Source organism: Sinocyclocheilus rhinocerous, unplaced genomic scaffold, assembly GCF_001515625.1.
Source record: "Sinocyclocheilus rhinocerous isolate Xijiao unplaced genomic scaffold, SAMN03320098_v1.1 scaffold591, whole genome shotgun sequence".
NCBI lineage: Eukaryota > Metazoa > Chordata > Actinopteri > Cypriniformes > Cyprinidae > Sinocyclocheilus > Sinocyclocheilus rhinocerous.
This window is the reverse complement of record NW_015641476.1, coordinates 1,540,315-1,561,845: the sequence shown is the minus strand read 5'-3', so window position 1 is coordinate 1,561,845 and position 21,531 is coordinate 1,540,315. Positions and strand designations below refer to the sequence as shown.

The 21,531-nt window shown below is 37.4% G+C and overlaps 1 protein-coding gene and 1 long non-coding RNA gene across 2 annotated transcripts in view; one reads left to right on the top strand and one right to left on the bottom strand.

Moving 5' to 3' along the window:
- LOC107755078 (anoctamin-5-like) overlaps positions 1-18,678 on the top strand; it is a 53,608-nt gene extending 34,930 nt beyond the window's left edge. The window contains exons 2-19 of the mRNA XM_016571733.1: positions 3,009-3,070; positions 5,915-6,022; positions 6,870-6,938; positions 7,092-7,496; positions 7,941-8,056; positions 8,246-8,380; positions 9,350-9,455; positions 9,537-9,597; positions 10,186-10,337; positions 12,939-13,013; positions 13,249-13,477; positions 13,788-13,966; positions 14,069-14,166; positions 14,324-14,454; positions 15,328-15,533; positions 15,757-15,959; positions 16,051-16,156; positions 17,679-18,678. Coding sequence (XP_016427219.1) covers positions 3,009-3,070; positions 5,915-6,022; positions 6,870-6,938; positions 7,092-7,496; positions 7,941-8,056; positions 8,246-8,380; positions 9,350-9,455; positions 9,537-9,597; positions 10,186-10,337; positions 12,939-13,013; positions 13,249-13,477; positions 13,788-13,966; positions 14,069-14,166; positions 14,324-14,454; positions 15,328-15,533; positions 15,757-15,959; positions 16,051-16,156; positions 17,679-17,900 — 2,663 coding nt within the window. The 3' untranslated portion in view covers positions 17,901-18,678. The remainder of the gene's footprint in view (positions 1-3,008; positions 3,071-5,914; positions 6,023-6,869; positions 6,939-7,091; positions 7,497-7,940; positions 8,057-8,245; positions 8,381-9,349; positions 9,456-9,536; positions 9,598-10,185; positions 10,338-12,938; positions 13,014-13,248; positions 13,478-13,787; positions 13,967-14,068; positions 14,167-14,323; positions 14,455-15,327; positions 15,534-15,756; positions 15,960-16,050; positions 16,157-17,678) is intronic.
- Positions 3,222-16,656, bottom strand: LOC107755079 (uncharacterized). Its single transcript, XR_001641654.1, has 3 exons — positions 16,590-16,656; positions 16,102-16,110; positions 3,222-3,232 (listed from the first exon to the last, which is right to left on the bottom strand). It is a non-coding gene; the product is annotated as an uncharacterized LOC107755079 (long non-coding RNA).
- Positions 18,679-21,531: the final 2,853 nt, after the last annotated feature.

Below are 21,531 nucleotides of genomic sequence, written 5' to 3'. Positions count from 1 at the left end.
GAAGAGTTTAGCTCCAACCCTAATTAAACACACCTGAACCAGCTAATCAAGCTCTTACTAGGCATAGAAACTTCCAGTCAGGTGTGTTGAGGCAAGCAGTGTTGCCAATTTAGCTACTTTGTAGCTAGATTTAGTGACTCCTCCGCCCCTTTTGAGACTTTTTTCAAAAGTTTAGGAACAAATATAACAACTTCTTGGACAAACCTTATCTAAGTTCTCATCTTGCCCACTGATCTACGTTCATCTTTATATAGATCAGTGAATTTGCCATTGTGATGTCATCTAGTGACATTTAGCTACCAGTTTTAGCTACTTTCAATTGAAAGCAGTTGGCAACACTGCTCTGGATGGTGAAAACGACATTTCCCATCATTCCACTCTCCTTCATAGCGTCATCAAGCTTCGCCTGTGTTATTGTTTTGAAAATGCAACCTCTAGCGGTTGAAAACTTACATATTGTGCCTTTAAGAGTGCAATGATGTAAACTTGATTCATTCAGCCGATAAAAATTCAGTTCACTTTATATTCCTACTATAGCGGGTCATGTGATACGTGAGGAATTGTGAATATATTTTCAGCCCATCTGCTGAACAAGCCGAGCCCATCTCGTTCTATCTGCTGAACCAAAAAAGTATTCAGTGAAACTGTTGATGTGTTTACTAGGAAATTATTGTGGGTGCCGCAGGTTTGTATTCAGACAGGTTTTATCATCACTACTGCTGCTTTTTCCCTCTATGCTTCAAAGTATTACACAAAGGTGCCATTATCAAAGCCTTCTTTCCCAGTAGGCCTAATAATCACTCCTAATAGCACGATCAGAGGAAGCCTGCGAGACCACAGCACCTGTTGGCTCTGCTCAGAGCAAATATTGGTCTTCTCATAGAATGGAAACGATAGAGACCAGACCTATATACCTATTTACCAGTGCACATTTTTGTGATTTTGGTAATGGTTTAAAGTGTTAACCATGGCAAGTTATTTTCCTCCTAGAGAAATGCATGTAGAAAAGTTGCTTGTGTGGTTTTACATTTTTACTTCCATCTTTACACTCCTATCCATCTCGTGGATTAAGATGGCTGTGCCGTTCTGACGGGCTACCGAAGGACCTTTCAGGCAGGTACGGACAGAGCTGCATGTGCTGCTTGTCTGTCCGTCCCTCACTCTGCCGTTTTTCATCTTCTGCTGTGTTTCTGCTTCATATTCCTTTCTTTTCATTATTATTCAGCTTTTTATTATGCTTCATCAGCATCCCAGAGATCACATTGTGACAAGTGTGCTTGTCTGTGGCACCAGATATTTGGGGATGTGAACCTTGCTCCAAATGCTAGCGATGTTTAAGGAAATGTTGAAGCCTTTGTCCATTCTTTCATTCCATTGCCTCATGTAACCTTCAGTATGTCAACTTGTCAAAGTACGTGACTGTGCTGTAAGGCTGGATATGAGTGTATGTTTACAGCTGCTTTTATCCGAAATGCTGTTGCTTTGTGGTTTTGTTGTATAAATTGATATCAGTGTTGTTCCAAAATAATTGAAGAATGACGGCAGCACAACTGGCAATTCAAAATTTAATAAAGCACAATCGAATTAACAGAACAACCATTCTGAGACTGTAATCTAATCTGTCCATGATGGAACATATATTTACTTGCACTAATTTTCAGTGTTAACGGTCTTTAATTTGATTGGCAGCATTAGACTGCTCACTAATTGTGATATCATGCACTAGCCAGGCATATGTGTTGTGTGTATCCTGGTGCAAAAAGAGAATGCTCCGCCTGACTGTTCCCCACAGGAAGTGCTTTTATCCCACAAAGTTGGCTGCTCAGCATTAAAGTCGTTGGCTGACTAACCAATGGAATGTCTGCCAAAGTATGTGGGGAAGAGAGCAAAAGTGCAGCAAAGACAGAAATGACATGTACTACTGATCAAATGATGTGTAGTGTGACATTTCACTTCAGCAGCTATAAAATCGAACACTGTAATACACTGAGTGTATTTAATTTGGAGCTGCTGTTCAGCATAGAAAAATATATTAACGATTCTGAAAATGTAATATGTCTCTTGAAACAGTGTAATGAATCAATTTAGCTGTCAGTTGAATACCTCTAGTCACTGGTTTACATTAATACTGCCCACCTTTGGTCTGCGATCTGCAGAAAATGTGGGCAGGAACTACTGTACTGAAAAAGCCCTATTTTTATTTAACCAAATATTTCCTGTTTTCATACACTGTGCAAACGTGCAAAAATCATACCGTTTAAGAGTAAAACAGCTTGTCACCGGGGCAGTACTCTTAAACGTTTTTGAGAGTAGAAAAGTGCATATTAGTACCATTGAGTAAACCTATTTACCTTTAAGGTACTGCTTTGAACATTTTAGGGGTAAATAAGGTACAAAATTTTCCCTTTAAGGGTACTGCCCCAGTGACAAACTACAGAGTGTGTAGAAGAGCATGAATTCTTCGGGGTAGGCAGGTTTCCTGTAGACTATATTGCATTTGTGGTTCTACTATGTACTGATGTCATTTCCTCTGTGTCTTTTGCAGGTAATAATGGCAGTATTAACTCCATCTCTGACCGAGGGACACAGCCTGCTCTCCGTTTGGTCTATGAGCTGCAGTATATGTGGGCAGGAACTACTGTACTGAAAAAGCCCTATTTTTATTTAACCAAATATTTCCTGTTTTCATACACTGTGCAAACGTGCAAAAATCATACCGTTTAAGAGTAAAACAGCTTGTCACCGGGGCAGTACTCTTAAACGTTTTTGAGAGTAGAAAAGTGCATATTAGTACCATTGAGTAAACCTATTTACCTTTAAGGTACTGCTTTGAACATTTTAGGGGTAAATAAGGTACAAAATTTTCCCTTTAAGGGTACTGCCCCAGTGACAAACTACAGAGTGTGTAGAAGAGCATGAATTCTTCGGGGTAGGCAGGTTTCCTGTAGACTATATTGCATTTGTGGTTCTACTATGTACTGATGTCATTTCCTCTGTGTCTTTTGCAGGTAATAATGGCAGTATTAACTCCATCTCTGACCGAGGGACACAGCTGCCTGGTCACCGGGAGGTAAGATGTCAGATATTTTCATCTCATTTAGATTATCTTTTCAGTTTATGGTTCAGGTCTATTGTGTTTGAAAAAGCAACGGATTACTGCTGTGAGTGGTATTTTGTAATGCGGTAAATAGGTCAGATTCTGAGGTTGTGGTAGTTTAAATGTGTGAATATACTCAAACCACAAGGTCTCCCTACTGCTCTAAAATGTTGGGCCAATTTGAAGTTAAGTCTAGTGTAACTCTTGAATACAGATCAGATGGATTGGCCTGTCTACCACTAATACATTTATAATGCTCACCAAAAGCAATATAAAAAGTGTTTTTGATGAATGAATTTGTGAACAAATTAGGACATTTGTGATTATAGAATATAGATTTTTAAAAACCATTTTGTGAATGGTTTTGAACAATTAATAAAAAAAAAATAACTACCCACAAATCAAAGTGTGGGTTTTACTATACATAAGGAATATTTTAAAACAGAACATAATTAAATCTATAAATCTGTTTTATCTATCTAGAAATTACCATGAATTATGTGATTTTTATGTTTTTGAAAATTCCCTGATATTTCCGTGTTTTCCATGACTGAAGGATCCCTGAATATATTCAAACTTGCAAAATATACCCCAGCGACTTAGGACTGGTTTTGTGGTCCAGGGTCACATTTTGGCAAGCTACATGCAATGGTGCATTTTTGTCTCAATATCTCACTAAACCTGGACACAGATAAAAAAAGAATAACTGCAAGGTTATAGAATTAGTCACCCTTGTGATATCAGTTTGGTGAGAGGGCATCTAGAGTTGAAGCTGTAGCTCTGCTTTGTATTAAATGATGAAGTATTGCAATGAGCAGCACTGTGATCTCAGTCAGAACAGTATAAGCCAGATCGTCACAGGAGAGTCTCCAGGCAAAAAGGCATGTGTCTACTGTAGAGGTGTCTACAGTAAGGGGCAGTGACCCACTCTCATCAGAGGTCTCTGTGTGAGAGAGTGTGCAGCCTAGTTAGCATTTGCTAGCACTGCTTGCAACATGAACATTTTGTAAATGCTCTCACCATTGGAGCACTTTATGAAAGTTATGACGGCTAAAACTGAGGTATGGATACCCTATTCATAGTCAGGACCTAGGAGAGATTGTTGCTTTGTTAGAGATAGCTTTAAATGACTAAATTGTACTTTAAATTATATTAAACATTTGGGGTTGAATATTAAATTTGTTCAGTACTAACTGCTACATCAATAATGAATTGCTATTTTGTTATTTAAATTGACATGGTGTATTTAGTCAATATTAGAATTTTATTGTATTATTTATTTTATTGATGATGGTAATTTCTGCTGAACACATTGAGACTGGACTACACCAACTTCATGTTATATTTCATTTTGTTGTGTCCAAGTGTGCGTTTTTAGGCGAGAGGTGAGCCATCACCTTCAGTATCTGTCTTAAACACATGCAATGCTTTGTCACTCTCTTTTAACACTTCTACAGCTCTGTTGGGCAACACCAGTGCTTTCTCATCTACTTGGCCTTGATATGACGACCCTAATGTCTACTATTTGAAATATTCAGCTTGGTAGAAATTAATTTGCATGAGTGCAGATATTAGATAATGTGAAATTCTATAGATATTCTTAAGAATCCCTTTAGTCTAATTGATTTTGATGATTTGTTGTTGCTTTATAGATTGTTTGGAAGCCTGCGATTGTCATTTTTACATCAATAGTGATCAATAATCCATGTCTTTTCCTAACAGAGCAGCGCTCCTGTCAGCTAATAAGTGCTCCTGTCAGCTCTCTCACATTTACTTAGTAGAACGCAACAAAATGCCTTCACAAATGGCACAATGCCTCTACTTTATTAGTTTATTGGCTTTCTCTGGTTCAGTCTCTGAATGGCCTTATTTAGAAAGACATGCCAAGCAGGCAAGCGTTTTTGTGACTTATCTGTTTTGGCCTGTTTTACTGTCTGGGGCAGCATATTTGAAGGTACAGTTGGTATTTTCTTCTCCTCCGTGCTTGTGGGATTTTTATGCATGATATAAGATATGTGTTTGTCTCTCGAGTGAAAAACTGAATGTCTTGCTGTCATACCTCAAAGGCATGTTTGTACAAGTATGACATTTGATGTTACACTAGGATGGATCTCTGAGGTTTCCTCCGTTTCCTGAGGTTTTGTTATACTTGATTTTACATAATTTTATTCGTTTTGGTATTGATATTGGTTTTGTGTCTGGGATAGTTTTTTTTTTTATTGTTTGTTTTGTGTTTCTTCATGTGACAAATAAAAATTATGTCATACAAGAAAGCTTAAAACATTTTTTCAGAAAGGTGCCATAATATTACTACACTTGTCATTTAATGTTTTTTTTCATATTTGTACATCACTATTCTTTTTTTTTTTTTTTTCTGTCTGTTTGTGTGTGTATACCTGCTTAACCATATTTTGGGGACCTCCTCATTTGTAATATGGTCTAAAAAGAACCTTTCTTAAATGGTAGAATTGCAGAAGGTTTTCTGTTAGGGTTAGGTTATTGTATTTAAAACTAGCTGTACATAAAAACTGCAGAGGTCTATGCAGTGTCCCCATTTATATACTGTAGTTAAGTAAATGTGTGTTTGTATGCATGTTGATTTCACACTTTCTGCAGAAGTAACCGTTCTCTTCATACTGTACCTGTGGTTTTGTCACCTGGAAAAGATAAGAGACACTCACAGTTGATAGGAATCACATGCGTCATGTCTCATTTGTTCATTGTGACAGAAGTCAACTCTGAATGAATCTCCATGGTCATGTGGTTGTGTACGAGAGTAGGACTGTTGTTGATTTGAATCTCTTTTTTCTTTTGTAGATAGACAAGTTTGGACAGAACAGGGACTCTGTGTACTTCAAGGATGGTGTTCGGCACATCGATTTTGTCCTGTCCTACGTTGACGACAAGGATGGAGACAAGAAAGCGGTATGCCACTAATATACAGAACTTACATAGTAATTTTATTAATGCACGTCTAAAACATGACGCTTGTTTATTTGTCATTTATCTGTTAATTCATACATTTAAAATGCAATTCACTCATGACAGGTTTCTTTTCTTTTTTGCTACTCTCTATAATTGTTTGTTTTCCACAATCATGATCTCATTATGCATTTTTATGCAGGAATGCTAATTGGTGTGCATTCTCTCCTAAATGTTCTGTACTTGGCTTTAAGCAATCAAACAATGACTGATGCTTAATATTGCTCATTGTGTTCAAAAATAGTCTGATGGGGACCTGTACGTAGGCGTGCAGTGGTGGTGAGATGGGGTGCGATGTCTGCTGGGTCATAAGGCACAGTGGAAAAACAGTGAGTCAGAGTCAGATTGAAGCTGTTGCACAATAAACTGAATGCTAAACATTGATTGCATAAAACGAGGGGTCAACCACTTCTCTCTCATCAGACCCTTCACTGACACTGAAGGGTTTGCTGGTGAACCTGTTTGATCTGTTTTCTCCTGTATGCAGAGGTTGATGCGTGGTCAGGCTCTCTGCTTAATGAAGGTCATATCCCTTGAGTCACCTGTTTGAGATGGTGTTCCATAAGATAAGATGGAAGTAGCCATAGGTCACCGGTGCTTGTGGGAAATACGAGTTTTCTCTAAAGACGTAGTTCAAAGCTTGTTTACAACCCTCAGAACATAAAATGTCACACTGTTACCAGATACAAAGCTCAATGAATAGATTACTTAAGTAATGATAAAAACAGAGAAAGAGACCATGAATGATATGGTTGAAAACGCCTGTTTTTGTGTGTTGTTTTTCCTCCAGGAGAGAAGAAGAGAGTTTGAAGCCAACCTGGAGAAGGCTGGTCTTGAGCTGGAGGCTGAAGATAAATCGGTGAGGTTCTGAGCCACACATGGTTGGACTTCTATTGTGCATCTTTATTTTATTTTATATTTTATTTCATTTTTCTCCTATACCGAAGTGTGATTTTGTGCATTTGATAATCACATATAACACTTCTCCACTCAAAAATATCTTCCCCTGCAGGAGTCAGATGACCGTAAGACGTATTATCTGAAGATTCACGCTCCGTGGGAAGTGTTGGCCACCTATGCTGATGTGCTAAAGATCAAAGTGCCCTTTAAAGCGAGTGATATTCCCAAAGCTCGAGAAGTTCCTCTGGAGTGGCTCACTCAACCTTTCCGGCTGCCACACAATGTCATGAGGCCAGAGCCGGACTACTTCACTGCACCTTTTGACAAGAGCAAGGTCGAATTCTTCCTCATTGATGATAAGGACACATTTTTCCCCCCCTCCACTCGCAACAGGATCGTATACTACATTCTGACCCGCTGCCCTTACTACAAGGAAGACCGTAAAGAGAAAGATAAGACAGGAATTAAACGTCTGCTGAATAACGGCACCTACACTTCAGCTTATCCCCTTCATGATGTGAGTGTGAGATTTATGCACTTTATTCTATCTATCTATCTATGATTTTTTTTATATATATAAATTAATACTTTTACTTTTATTAATTAAGGATGCTTTAAATTGATCAAAAGTGGCAATACATTTTTACTGTAGTGACTTTTACATTGTTACAAAAAATATATATTAAATTATTATTTAATTATTAATGCCATCAGAGAAATAAATTACATTTAAAAATGAATTAAAATTGAAAACAGCTATTTTAAATTGTAATGATATTACACAATAACAATACAGTTTGACTGTGTTTTTATCAAATAAATGTATCCTTGGTACACACATCAGACTCCTTTTAAAAACATTTTTAAAAAAATCTTACCAACCTCAAAGACAAAAAAGTCCCCTTGCATGTTAAAAGAGTTTGTGTCTTTGGTCAACATCTGATTGCTGTTTTTTCCTCAGTGTAAGTATTGGAAGAAGGCACAAGACATGCAGTGTGAGAGTGAGAGGTATCATCTGTATAAAAACTGGGCTCGATTCCTCTGCTTCTACAAGAAGCAACCACTCAATCTGATCAAGTGAGGACACTGCAGACACAATGCATGCATACCTGTCAAAGAGTGCAATAACCAAATCTGGAGCAGATGCATGTTCATTACACTGCTGATTGCAATATTACATCTCAGTAGAAGAAATGATTAACCTCACTTTTCTAGAGCAGCATATCAAACCATAGTGTTTAATTTCCTCTTTGTGTTTTGTCATAGGAAGTACTATGGTGAGAAGATTGGTATCTACTTTGCCTGGCTGGGCTTTTACACAGAAATGCTGTTTTTTGCTGCAGTCATGGGTGTGATCTGTTTTGTTTATGGCGTGCTTAGTTACGAAGACAACATCACAAGGTTAGTATCACTGGAAGGTTATATGGGTCAAATGAACACACATCCTTGCCTCCCGAGTCTGAAACTATGTGGTTGCATGCATTCTTAACAACCCTTTGCTATTTGTGACCAATATTACAGTGCCTGTGACTGTAAAAGCTAAGCCATCAGACAGGAAGTTGTTGTTTCTTTATTATTGTAATGGTTTTTGCAGTTGAACACTAAATATTGTTATATTGAATGAGATGGTTTATATTTTTTGTTCTTTTGTAAACCGTAACTTCTGATAGGTGTTATAAAGTATTAGTCAAATGTTTTCGCCACAGAAAACAAAGTAATTGTGACTTTTTATCTCACAAAGTCAGAACTGCTAAACTCAGCATTGAGATATGAACTCAGAATTGTGAGATTCTGAATTCTGAGGGGAAAAAAGGCTGAATTGCGAGATGTGAAGTAAAAATTCGGAGAAAAAAAATCATAATTATAAGACATAAATTGAGAATTGTGACATGTTAACTCAGAAATGCAAGAAAAAAAGTCAGAATTCTGAGTTTATATATATATTTATATATATCATAGAATTGTGACAAACAAAGTGTGAATTGTGAGATAAAAAGTCACTTTTTTTATTCCATGGTGGAAACGGGCTTCCATAGTATATGACAGTGTCTTTAAAAAAAAAAAAATTCTGTTTTGTATAACAAGCAAAACCATTATGGGCACATACAATCTGTGATAGATGGACTCTGGAGCCTAGATGCGTTTGTTTTTCTAGTTTGCAGAGCTAAAGATGTTTGTGGAACATGCTCATAATATGGTGTTTGATGTTAAACCTGAGTGGTTCATTTGTGCCCAAGTTTTCCATGGTGTGTTGATACTGTTTTCTACTTCACTGATATAGTGCAGTAAGAGGGTGAACTGAGATTTTGGTCATATTCACTTCTGCATTACAGTAATATTTCTCTCTGTTGCTCTCTGTTGCGTTTTCAGCAAGGAGATCTGTGACCCAGAAATCGGTGGGATGATTGTCATGTGTCCACTCTGTGATAAAAAGTGCAGCTACTGGAAACTCAACTCAACATGTCTGTCCTCCTGGGTGAGAAATATTTTAGATTCACCGTTTGAAACATAAATAATGATTTCCCTTCATCATAGAATGATCTTTTTTTTCCTTTAGCAATCCCATCTATTTGATAACGAGGGGACTGTCTTCTTTGCCATGTTCATGGGTATTTGGGGTGAGTGCACTCTGATTGTTTAAAATACTAGCTCAATAGCTCCATCTAGTGGTTAGATGGAAATTGCTAGTCAGACTCCAGATCTAATGAGAGATTAGCAACTGTGCATGAAGCATTTTAATGTATTCATATTGTCAAATAATTGGGCACAGAATTTGTTCACTAGATAAGTCTACAATGAAGGAGCATAATTTGTCTATGCTTTTTGAAAAATAATCTTTAATTACTTGTAGGGTAGTGGTGCATGTTGATTATCCATTACTGAACACTGAATTCATTTCACACAGGCCTCAAAAATGAGCTCTGCTTATGCAGTGATTTGATTAATCAGCACTGTGTGAATATTTCTGCACCCAGTGTGCTGTGTACTCATAAATTAAAAATTGTTTATTTAGCTTCTAAACTTTTGTTAGACCTTGTTTGAGTACAATTATTGTAAAGAAGAAAACAACACTGTGTGACACCATAGGGTGAAGCTGGTTAGATTTAAATAGAATTGATAGTAAGTGTGAATGTGATGCTCCTAAATAATGTATTTGTTATTTTTTCTGCTCTGTTTCTCACTTTCTTTCTCTGGGTGCTTTGCAGTGACCCTGTTCCTGGAGTTTTGGAAGCGGCGGCAGGCCCGTCTGGAGTATGAGTGGGACCTTGTGGACTTTGAGGAGGAACAGCAGCAGCTACAGATCAGACCAGAGTATGAGTTGAAATGCTCAGGCCGTAGACTCAACCGCATCACGCAGGTACCTGCAAACATTACGGCGTGATTAAACACATGATGCTGCATCAACATCCTTTGTTAGTCATGGAGCCAACACACTTTTTAAACATTCATAAGCCTCACTCTAATCAAAACCATAACCTACCCTTAAATTCATGCATAAGAAAATGATAAATACATAATAAAAAATAAACCTTTTCATTCCATTTTGCAATTTAAATAGGATGTAAATGAATGGTTTAGTTCATTATAAATACTCTGGTTGATTGAGAATATAAGAGAAGACATGCCCATAAGGAGTAGATAATTGCGGGTGGAGAATGAAAACCAACATTATTAATGGTTAAAAAACTGAAGATCTGCACATCATAGAGCTCCCGCTGACAGGATGTTTCAGGCAGATAACGCTATCTTGAAATAGCCTTCCTTTATCACGTGGTGATTTGTGACCTAGAATCTGCCTGATATCTTTCAAATAATTTGCATGATCTGAGTAAATATTTGCATTTGTCTTGTGCACAAACTGGTTTTCGCCACTTCATTTAACATATCATCATAATGGACCCTTTTCACAAGACTGTGATGATGTGTTTCACAGGTCTTCAGCATCGTAACTAGTGCTGTGTTCAAAATATCGATACGACGATGTATCGTCACAGAGATTTGACGATACGAGTATCGATACAGCTGGCCCTGTATCGATATTGTGGCACGTGTGCAGCAGTGGACCACGCTTAATTTGTTTAAAAGTTTACAACGTTTAAAATTGAGCAGAAAAGTGCGAGGTTTCTAAAAAACCAGCTGTTTTTCTAAATTCTGCTGAGGTGAAATTCAGTGCAGTCCCGTATGGTGATACGTATCGTATCGTGGCCTATGTATCGTGATACGTATCGTATCGTGACTTTGCTGGTGATACACAGCCCTAATCGTAAATGCTCCAAAGTTTTTTGTGTTTTCTTTTTTTGAAAAAAATGTATGTACTCTATACTTTTTATTACATTACCTTTGCATCAAATTACAAAAAACTAGTTAACGCTAATGCGAGGGAGTTTCTAATACAGCGTCTATAGGAGTGACGGTAAATTTGACATCGTTCTCTCTACTCACTGCCTTTATCAGTCATGAAAACACTATCATGGAGTTTTTCTTTTGCTATTTGAGCAAATGGGAATGCAAAAAAAATATATTTGTGGTAGTCTCCCATTCACTGCTATAGAAGTTTATCCAACTATGACGACTTCTGCTGAAATGTGAAAAAGGTCCATCATGGCAAAGGACTTGCCTCTGCCTTGCTCCCAGATCTTCTGCTGTAAATTCAACCATTTTAATTATTGTTCCATGTCACAAATACTGTTCACAGATGTTCTCAATATAAATTCAAGAGTTTTTTGTAAAGATGCACTGATCGACCGGAATTAGCAGATTTTCTGCATGATTGGCCCGGACCGGTGACCAGCTGGTCAGTCTCACGTCTGTTTTGACGTCACAGCTACGCTCACATCCGCATGTAAACATGTCATCGACGTGGAAGTTTTACACTGTGAGTGAAAAAGACACAGAGTTCGTAATCTGTAATACGAGTTGGGCCAAAGTAAACTGTAGGTAAACCACAGGGCTCGATTAACACTTGTCTTGGAACAAGTAGATTTTTTAAAGGTAAGTGAGAGAAAATTTTACTTGCCCGACCAGGCAAAGAAGCCTGAAGCTCCTTATGGGCATGTCTTCTCTCAATAACAAAATATTTTGCGCGACAGTGATTCAGCTTTTATTGCATTCAGTGTAAATGGCGATTGATAATATGTGACCCTGGACCACAAAACCATAAAGACAGCGGCCCTGTCCCAAATGGCACACTTCATGCGCACTTGCGGTCTTGCGAACTTACAATGGCCGCCGCGTGCGCATGTCCGTTAAGTCCATGAGACCGTAGGGCAGGGTTCCTCAAATCTGGTAACAACTCTACAGTTTCCTATTATTCTAACTGAATTAATTGAAACAATGTAAGAATTTGATGTGAAAGATGGAAAAAAAATTCTATGAATACATTTATAGTATTTATTCATAGTGTGAAATGACATCTGTTCTGTTTTGTTATACAGCAACTCATTTCTACCAATTTCCAGTCACAGAGCACTTTATTTTTAGAGTTGTTTAAGTGAGAGAACATCTGTAACTTAGTCCAGATTGGGGGAATTGTAATGTTTAATCATTTCTTTTATTATGTAAATATTTTTTTTTGTTGCATTGGATGAAGTAGAACTGGAATCGGCCAAGAAAATTGCAATCGGTGCATCTCTAGTTTTTTGTTTCTCAAGTAAACACTACATGCAGTCTTAGTCATGATATGCTACTTAATGTCAAATAACTTCAAGTAGTCCAAATATACTTTTTGTTAATGCTGAGTTGTTTTAGCTTTAAACCACTTTTTATTACATTTAGATGAAAGATTGCAAAGACAAAATATTGTTTAATGCAACGGAAGTGTACATCATCTCATATATGTTGTTTATACTAGTCATTTTTATTTAATTTTAATTTTTTATTCATTTATTATTTACAAAACAGTTGAACTCTAGTCCGATTATGGAGCTTGAACTGATGACACATTCTTTATTGCTAACAGGAAACGGAGCCTTATCTTCCTTTCCCCAGCAAGTGTGCCCGATTCTGTCTGTCTGGAGCAACTGTTCTCTTTTGGGTGAGTTAGTAAGATAAACAGTACAATTGTATTATATAGATAGAGGTTATCAGTCACTATTACACAGCTCTTTGGAATACTTGATTATGATTGGTCAATCATATTCTGCAGTATGTTCTTTTAAACTGTACATTTGACCTTTTATCCTTGGCTACCAATTACTTACACTTTGGTAGCTCATTTAAACAAAGATAAGTCTGTTAAGAAGTCCTTCCCTCTCTTTGTGTTTTGTCAGACGTGTCTGATAGTGGCCTGTATAATGGGAGTGATCGCTTACAGATTGGCAGTTTATGCAGCGTTTGCCAGCGTCATGAAGGACAGCCCCACCAGTAAGATCCAGCTGGTGGGCTCTCTCATCACCCCTCAACTTGCCACTTCTGTCACTGCTTCCTGCATCAACTTTGTCATTATCCTCATCCTCAACTTCCTCTATGAGCATGTGGCCATTTGGATCACTGATATGGGTGAGCGAAAACACAAGAAATTAGAGTTGTTTGACACGTTAAATGCATTTCAGTCTCTGGAAAATGGCAAGTTTTATAGTTTGCTTAATTAATAGAGTTTATAATAAATGAGTATGTGTCCACTTTATTTATTCATTCATTTATTTGTTTGTTTGTTGAGTAGCTATGTAATAAGTCAGATGGTCATCACAAAATTACCGTGTGTATTTGTTTTCTGATAATGACTGTACATTATACCTCACGTATTTGCTCATCTGTTTGTTAAGCTGCATGGAAAATATTTTACTATCTTCCTCTTTTTAACTCTCAGAGATCCCCAAGACCCATTTGGAGTATGAGAATAAGCTGACCATGAAGATGTTTATGTTCCAATTTGTGAACTACTACTCTTCCAGTTTCTATGTGGCCTTCTTTAAAGGGAAGTTTGTGGGTTATCCGGGAAACTACAGTTATATGTTTGGAAAGTGGAGCAAGCTGAGAAATGAAGAGGTGAGACTCTCTGAAATACCCATATGTCAGAGGACCTAATGTTCTTCAGCTGAATATCAGAATAAGTAGATCTAACCTGATGATATGCATTTTAATATTTAGTGCGCCCCTGGGGGCTGTCTGATTGAGCTGACCACACAGCTGCTTATCGTAATGGCTGGAAAACAAATGGTTGGGAACATTCAAGAGGCTCTGTTGCCGTAAGCATTACATTGAACTTTGACCTCTAAGAATGTTTGTTTTTTACTTGTAATTTTATTGCACATATGTTTTTTAAAATCGTCCTCTAGGCACTGTCCATATAGTGTATATCGAAAAAACACACACACATAATGGTCCCTTGTGCCTGTGTCACAGCCTTTTCAGAAACTGGTGGGGCAGCAGGAAAGGGCGAAGTCATCCAGAGAGTACATACAGTAGATGGGAGCAGGACCACAATCTGCAGAACTTCAGCCAGTTTGGACTCTTCTATGAGTATCTGGAAATGGGTATGATTTTACTCCATTATACATGTTGGAGTTATTTGGTGTTTATATAGCAAAGCAGTTAATTAAAGTCATTTAGATACTTTATGCAGTTGTGCTAAATACAATTATATTTTATAGTACACTCCTGTTCAAAATGTAGCAACACCAAGAGTTTTTTTAAAGAAATGTAATACTTTATTCTGTAAGGATGCATTAAATTGTGACAGTGAAGACTTTTTACATTGATTACATTGAAAAAAAAAAGATTCACTGTTGCCACAAAAATATTAAGCAGCACAGCTGTTATCTCATCACTGATATGAAATAAGTTATGATTCTTGAGCAACCACTTAGCACATTAGACGATCATGTGACACTGAAGACTGAAGTAATGTCTGCTGAAAATTCTGCTTTTTAATCACTGGAATAAATAACATTTTAAAATATATTAAAATAAAAAAAGAGTTATTTTATATTGTAATAACATTTCACAATATTGCTGTTTTTACAGTTGTTGTTTTTTTTCCATATATAATAAATGCAGCCTTGGTGAGCATAGGAAACTTCTTTCAAAAACATCACAGAAATCTCGTTGACCCCAAACATTTGAACGGAAGTGTATGTTTTATTTACTGTACACTATATATTTAATATTGTATTAACACAATAATAAGTGAATACATGATTTTTTCATATCAATTAAAAAAATATAAAGAAATGTACGTAAAAATGAATATATTCCAAAAACAAATCAATTTAAAGATTATATTATTTAAAGTTATCTTTATGCTCCTATTAAAGAAGCCTCAAGGATGAGAAGTGTCTAGGGCTTTCGGTGAGCATTTGTCAGTGCTTCATCTATTAAAGCAGTTGTTTCCTGTGTGTTTTAAACAGTGATCCAGTTTGGCTTCATAACACTTTTCGTGGCCTCTTTTCCACTGGCCCCTCTTCTTGCCCTCTTCAACAACATCCTGGAGGTGCGAGTCGATGCTTGGAAGTTTACTACACAGTTCAGAAGGCCAGTGGCAGCGAAGGCGCGCAACATTGGAGCGTGGAAAGAGATCCTTAATGTGGTGGCCATCTTGTCCGTGGTCACGAATGTAAATGCAAACTGTTTTGTTCTGCTTTCTATTTTGATTCATCCTGTAATTTTACTGTCTTATGTAAAATTGGATCTGGATTTGAACTTCCTTCTAAATATAGTTAGTTAACTATAAGCAATATCATTTCCTGTATAACAAAAGGTCTATTTTATAACACTATTTCTACCATACTTAAAATCTATTGTTATTTCTTTCCTCCTCTCTCTCATTTGCACTTGAGGCTTTCATCGTGGCATTCACCTCGGATATGATTCCTCGCCTGGTCTATCTGTATGCCTACCACCCAGGCAGCGAGGCCACTATGAGAGGTTATATCACCAACAGCCTCTCCTTTTACAACATCTCTCAGATCCCTGAAGATAACCTACCTGAACATGGAGAAAACCCATCCTGGTTTAACAGCTCTACCATCACAAGATGCAGGTGTGTAACCGCCTAGTGAAAACTGTAGTCTGTATTAGACCTACACATCGATATGCCAAATTAACAGCATGATGAATATATTGTTTTCCAGCTATCGGGACTACAGATACCCACCTGGGCATGAAAAGCAATACACACACACAATGCAGTTCTGGCATATCTTGGCTGCTAAGCTAGCCTTCATCATCATTATGGAAGTAAGAAATTTGCATAACATAAAAGGCTTCTAATTTCAATTTAGGGGTGTACTCGCACTAGGCGATCTGAACCGTGCCTGAGCGTGTTTGACTAGTGTGATCGCTCCGTAGATTCGTTTAGCCGTCCATGGCTCGCTTGGAAGAGGTGGGCCAGAGCACGGTTCAGTTGGGCTGTAGTGTGATTGCACAGAACAGCTACTATTTTGTGTGCACTACTGTCATCATTACGACCGCAAACATCATCTATTACTACTGCTACAGTACACTTCAATTATTTTAATTAAATCAAGTATATTTAGGTTTATAACGGGTCTGGGTCTGGTTCTTAATGAACAGGAATTTTAGTTTGCGGATAAAGCTGCAAATACTTTCATTAACGTCAGCTGCCTCCGTAATAATCCTCTCTGATACATGCAAGTGAAAATCGCTGCACGGCATAAATGAATTTATTAGGCAGTCTATTAGCGAAAGTGGTTTTCTCCGTTATCTCGTACATGGCGTAAGCGTGCGCCGGCCCGGAATGTTTAGTGCAAGTGTGAGTGCAGGCCAGCGGGGGAGTGGGGAGGTCAACTGTGCCTAGTGTGAGTACACCCTAGGAAACTGAATTAATACAGTGGAATATGCAGGGAAATTTAAAATAACTATAATAAGTATATTTGTATTAGAGTAACATGATCAGGAAGGTAAAGAAAAGGACAAGCAAGTAAAAAAAAAAAAGTAAGGAATCTTAAAGTTCAGTAGCTTAGACTATTGTGTGTGTGTTTTTTAAATTAAATACTCTCAGCAAGGACACATTAAATTGGTCAAAAGTGACAATTAAGACTTGTTAATTTTTACAAATAAATTTTTTTTTATTTCAAATAAATGCAGTTCTTTTGAGCTTTCTATTCATCAAAGAATTCTGAAAAATGCATCATAGTTTCCACAAAACAATATTAAGTAGCAAAATTGTTTTCAACATTTGATATTTCTTGAGTACCAAATTATCATTTTAGAATGATTTCTGAAGGATCGTATGACACTGAGTGGAGTAATGGCTGCTGAAAATTCAGCTTTTCAGTCACTAGAATAAATAACATTTTAAAATATATTAAAATAGAAAAGAGTTATTTTAAATTGTAGTAATATTTCACAATATGACTTTTTTTGCTGTATTTTTGATCAAATAAATTCAGGTTTGGTGATAAGAGACGTAATGGAACACAAGAGACTTCTTACTGGCTCCAGACTTTTGAACCTTAGTTCTGTCTGTTAGTATAAAAACATGATAGCTCGATCTTTTTCTGTCCATAAGGATTAGCGCAGCACATCTGATCTTGGTAAAGCTTTGTCATGAACATTGCTTGTAGCATCTGAAGTCTAAAAAGAAAATGAGCTCAATACAGGAACAATGGAAAGACATGTACTGTATGAGCTTAAATGTTTGCTATGCATTTAGTTACTATTTAACACAAACTTAGATGTGGAAATGTGCTTCTATGCACACATGATGACTGTTCCTCTGTTTCCTCTCCTTTCTCAGCATGTTGTATTTGTGGTGAAATTCTTCGTGGCGTGGCTGATTCCAGATGTGCCGGTAGAGGTAAAGGCACATATAAAGCGTGAACGCTTTCTGGTTCAGGAATACCTGCACAACTACGAAGTGGAGAAACTCAAGATGCAGCTGAGCCAGAGTTTCTGCCTGTCCACAGAAACGGCCTCACTGCTGCCCTCTAGTCCGAGGAAACACCCAGGTGCTTTCTGAATGTATTTGAATATCCCTGAATCCTCAGGACTACTCTAATGTACTATACACCGCAAAGCATGGAGGAATCGAATCTTCTGAACCCCTTCATACATTTATTGCAAAAAACTGTCTGCCAGAACTTTTATAAAAAACTACACGCCTAACAGTCTTTTTTCTGCTTGAGTTTTATGGGAAAACATTCCCGCTTTCCTCTGTGTTTCTCTCAAATGTCTGGAGTGCACTTGCAGAACTGCACTTCTACAATGGCGAAAGGCTTGGAGACCGATCACAGAGATTTCAGCAGCAAACCATCTAGAATGCGGCCTGCTGCTCCTCAGGTTGCCTTGAGCAAGCTGCTGGGAATTCAACTGATGAATAATCATTTATGACCATTAAAAGACTGAAAATGTTTTACAAGGCAATAAGCTTTTATGTCCGTACGGCTTGTTGCCATTATATATTTTTTGAAGAAGTAATCTGCATGTTTTGCTCTATGTCTGACTGTGAAAGAGGTACATGTAGACAGTGAATTGTCTTTTTTTTGTCTATTTTTTGCTTTTCTTTTCTTTAGATATGTCACATTTTCTTGTAGGCGTGTGAGGTTTAACAGTTAATATATGTTGTTGTCCAGTGGATTTTACCACTGTGGATATTTTCTTTATGAAACACACTGATAGCTGAATAGCTATCAAAGAATATCATCATCATTTCTGTAGTGCTTGCATTATCATGTTTCACATAATATTTATATTTTATTATTGTTATTTTTGATTAATGCTGTATCTTGCCACCCACACATTTTGTTCTGTGTAATATTAAATGTAATATATATTTCATTTTTTTTATTATTACTGTTGTTCAAGGATGTATTTATTGTTTCAGTACAATCATAACCGATTTATTATCTGGTTGGAAGGATTTTTTTTTTTAATATGATGACTTGCTGTATGTTTTCTGATACTTCAAAAATCAGAAACTCAAGCCATTATTCATCACCTCATTCTGTAAGAGTCTTTCAAGGTTTGCACATAACGCATATCTGAGGCTAAATGAGCATTAGCTCTCATCTGTAATCGTGACTAGGAGAACACTAGTCTTGTACCGTTTCCCTGTAACTAATTTCTGCACAAATGCACTTAACAGGATTAGTTTGCATTTTTGTGATCAGTTCTCAATGCATCTGAGACTTTGATATTCACCCTGATAACTTAATTTTATATTACAGTAGTTCTGGGACAAATTAATTGAGTGAAGCAGGCTTTCAGAGATTCCCATACATGTCAAGACAAGAAATGGCCTCTAACAGTGTAACATGAAAAAGGACAAATACTAACTTTATTACTAACCAGGTGCAAAGAGATTTGGTTCAAAAACTTTGAGCTGTCCCATCAGTATTTCAGATGTTTGATTAAAACATTGTGTAGCGCTATTGATGTACACTGTTCACTCAGTGCCAACCATCCTCTATAGCAGTGTTTCTCAACCCTGGTCCTGGGCGCCCCCCAGCACTGCACATTTTGTGTGTCTCCCTAATCAAACACCTGATTCAACTCATTAGCTCATTAAAAGAAACTCCAGGACCTGAAATGGGTGTCAGATAAGGGAGACATACAAAATGTGCAGTGTTAGGGGGGCGCTCAGGACCAGGGTTGAGAAACACTGATATAGAGTCACAATTCCCATTTTTATTTTATTCACATTGAAATGGAAACAGATTTCCATAGTATTCCACCCACACAAAGAACAATAATGTAGAGGAATCACTTCTATATTAAATGGTGTTATTCCGCCCAACATTTTGCATTGTCTATGTGGTCTCTGAGACCAGGAGAAGGTGAGGCAAAAAAGTAGAAAAATGCTGTAATAAGGAATCAAATTTAGTTGCAAAGAAACCAACTCCACCTGACTCTCTCTCTCTTATCTTTTCAAGTGTAAGTACTTGGGTGAAATGCATGATCAGCTCAAGATGTTCACTGGCTGAAGGTGAGGAGAACACACACACACACACACAAACACACACCTCCCCCATTTTGCTCATTAAGACATTACATAATCAACCTGTGGTTCAAGTCAAGATGAAAATGAAAGGAGGAGTGCTAGTCCATCAGTCCGTACCCTTCCCTCCAAGGGGGCACACGCTCTGTGATGAAACACCTATCACTGCCATACCAGCTGTTCTTTTGGCTTTGCTGGGAACTGCCGGGACAAGCATTGTGCCATCTGGGGACCTGGTGCTAATCTGTGTAGAACTACAAAGTTTGCTTGAATAAATTCGAGAAAAAATTATGTTCCCTATCTTAAAGTAGATTAATTGGAGAACATGAACCCTTCACAGAGATTACTATCCTTGTTCACAAATACTGAGCATGTTTGCAGGAGCTTATGCATGCAAACTGAGTTTTTATTAAGGCTTTTAGGTTAGGCCTGGTTCTGAGGCCAATATAAAGATCAGAGAGGTGCATGATGGGAAGGCTATGTAGCATTGGGTAGCTCAAAACAAGTAAACATGAATTTTAAATCCATCAGCATAGCCAGCCACCAACTACAGTGTCTACTTTTTGTGATGTATCCTATAGAAAGCAAGAGAATTCAGCATCTAGAATTATTTTTTTTTGTTGTTGTTACTATTGTTGGTTTTCTTCAAAGATGTATTTATTGCTTCAGAGTTATTATATAACTGATTTATTATCTGGTTGGAAGGATTGATTTTACCAGATTAAGCTCTAGAATGACTTGCTGTATGTTTTCTGATACTTCAAAAATCAGAAACTCAAGCCATTATTCATCACCTCATTCTGTAAGAGTCTTTCAAGGTTTGCACATAACGCATATCTGAGGCTAAATGAGCATTAGCTCTCATCTGTAATCGTGACTAGGAGAACACTAGTCTTGTACCGTTTCCCTGTAACTAATTTCTGCACAAATGCACTTAACAGGATTAGTTTGCATTTTTGTGATCAGTTCTCAATGCATCTGAGACTTTGATATTCACCCTGATAACTTAATTTTATATTACAGTAGTTCTGGGACAAATTAATTGAGTGAAGCAGGCTTTCAGAGATTCCCATACATGTCAAGACAAGAAATGGCCTCTAACAGTGTAACATGAAAAAGGACAAATACTAACTTTATTACTAACCAGGTGCAAAGAGATTTGGTTCAAAAACTTTGAGCTGTCCCATCAGTATTTCAGATGTTTGATTAAAACATTGTGTAGCGCTATTGATGTACACTGTTCACTCAGTGCCAACCATCCTCTATAGCAGTGTTTCTCAACCCTGGTCCTGGGCGCCCCCCAGCACTGCACATTTTGTGTGTCTCCCTAATCAAACACCTGATTCAACTCATTAGCTCATTAAAAGAAACTCCAGGACCTGAAATGGGTGTCAGATAAGGGAGACATACAAAATGTGCAGTGTTAGGGGGGCGCTCAGGACCAGGGTTGAGAAACACTGCTCTATAGGGACATCACTTGTTTGAAAGCAAACAAACGTGTTAAAGTTATGTCCCAAGAGTTTGTCTGTTTTTAAAGTGTCTTACAATTTAACTACACATGTTGTGAGCCATACCTGTTCATTTCATTCCACAAATGTTATAAATCCTCTATATGTATTTTTAGCCTGTTGAGTGATTTTTGCAGTAATTAATC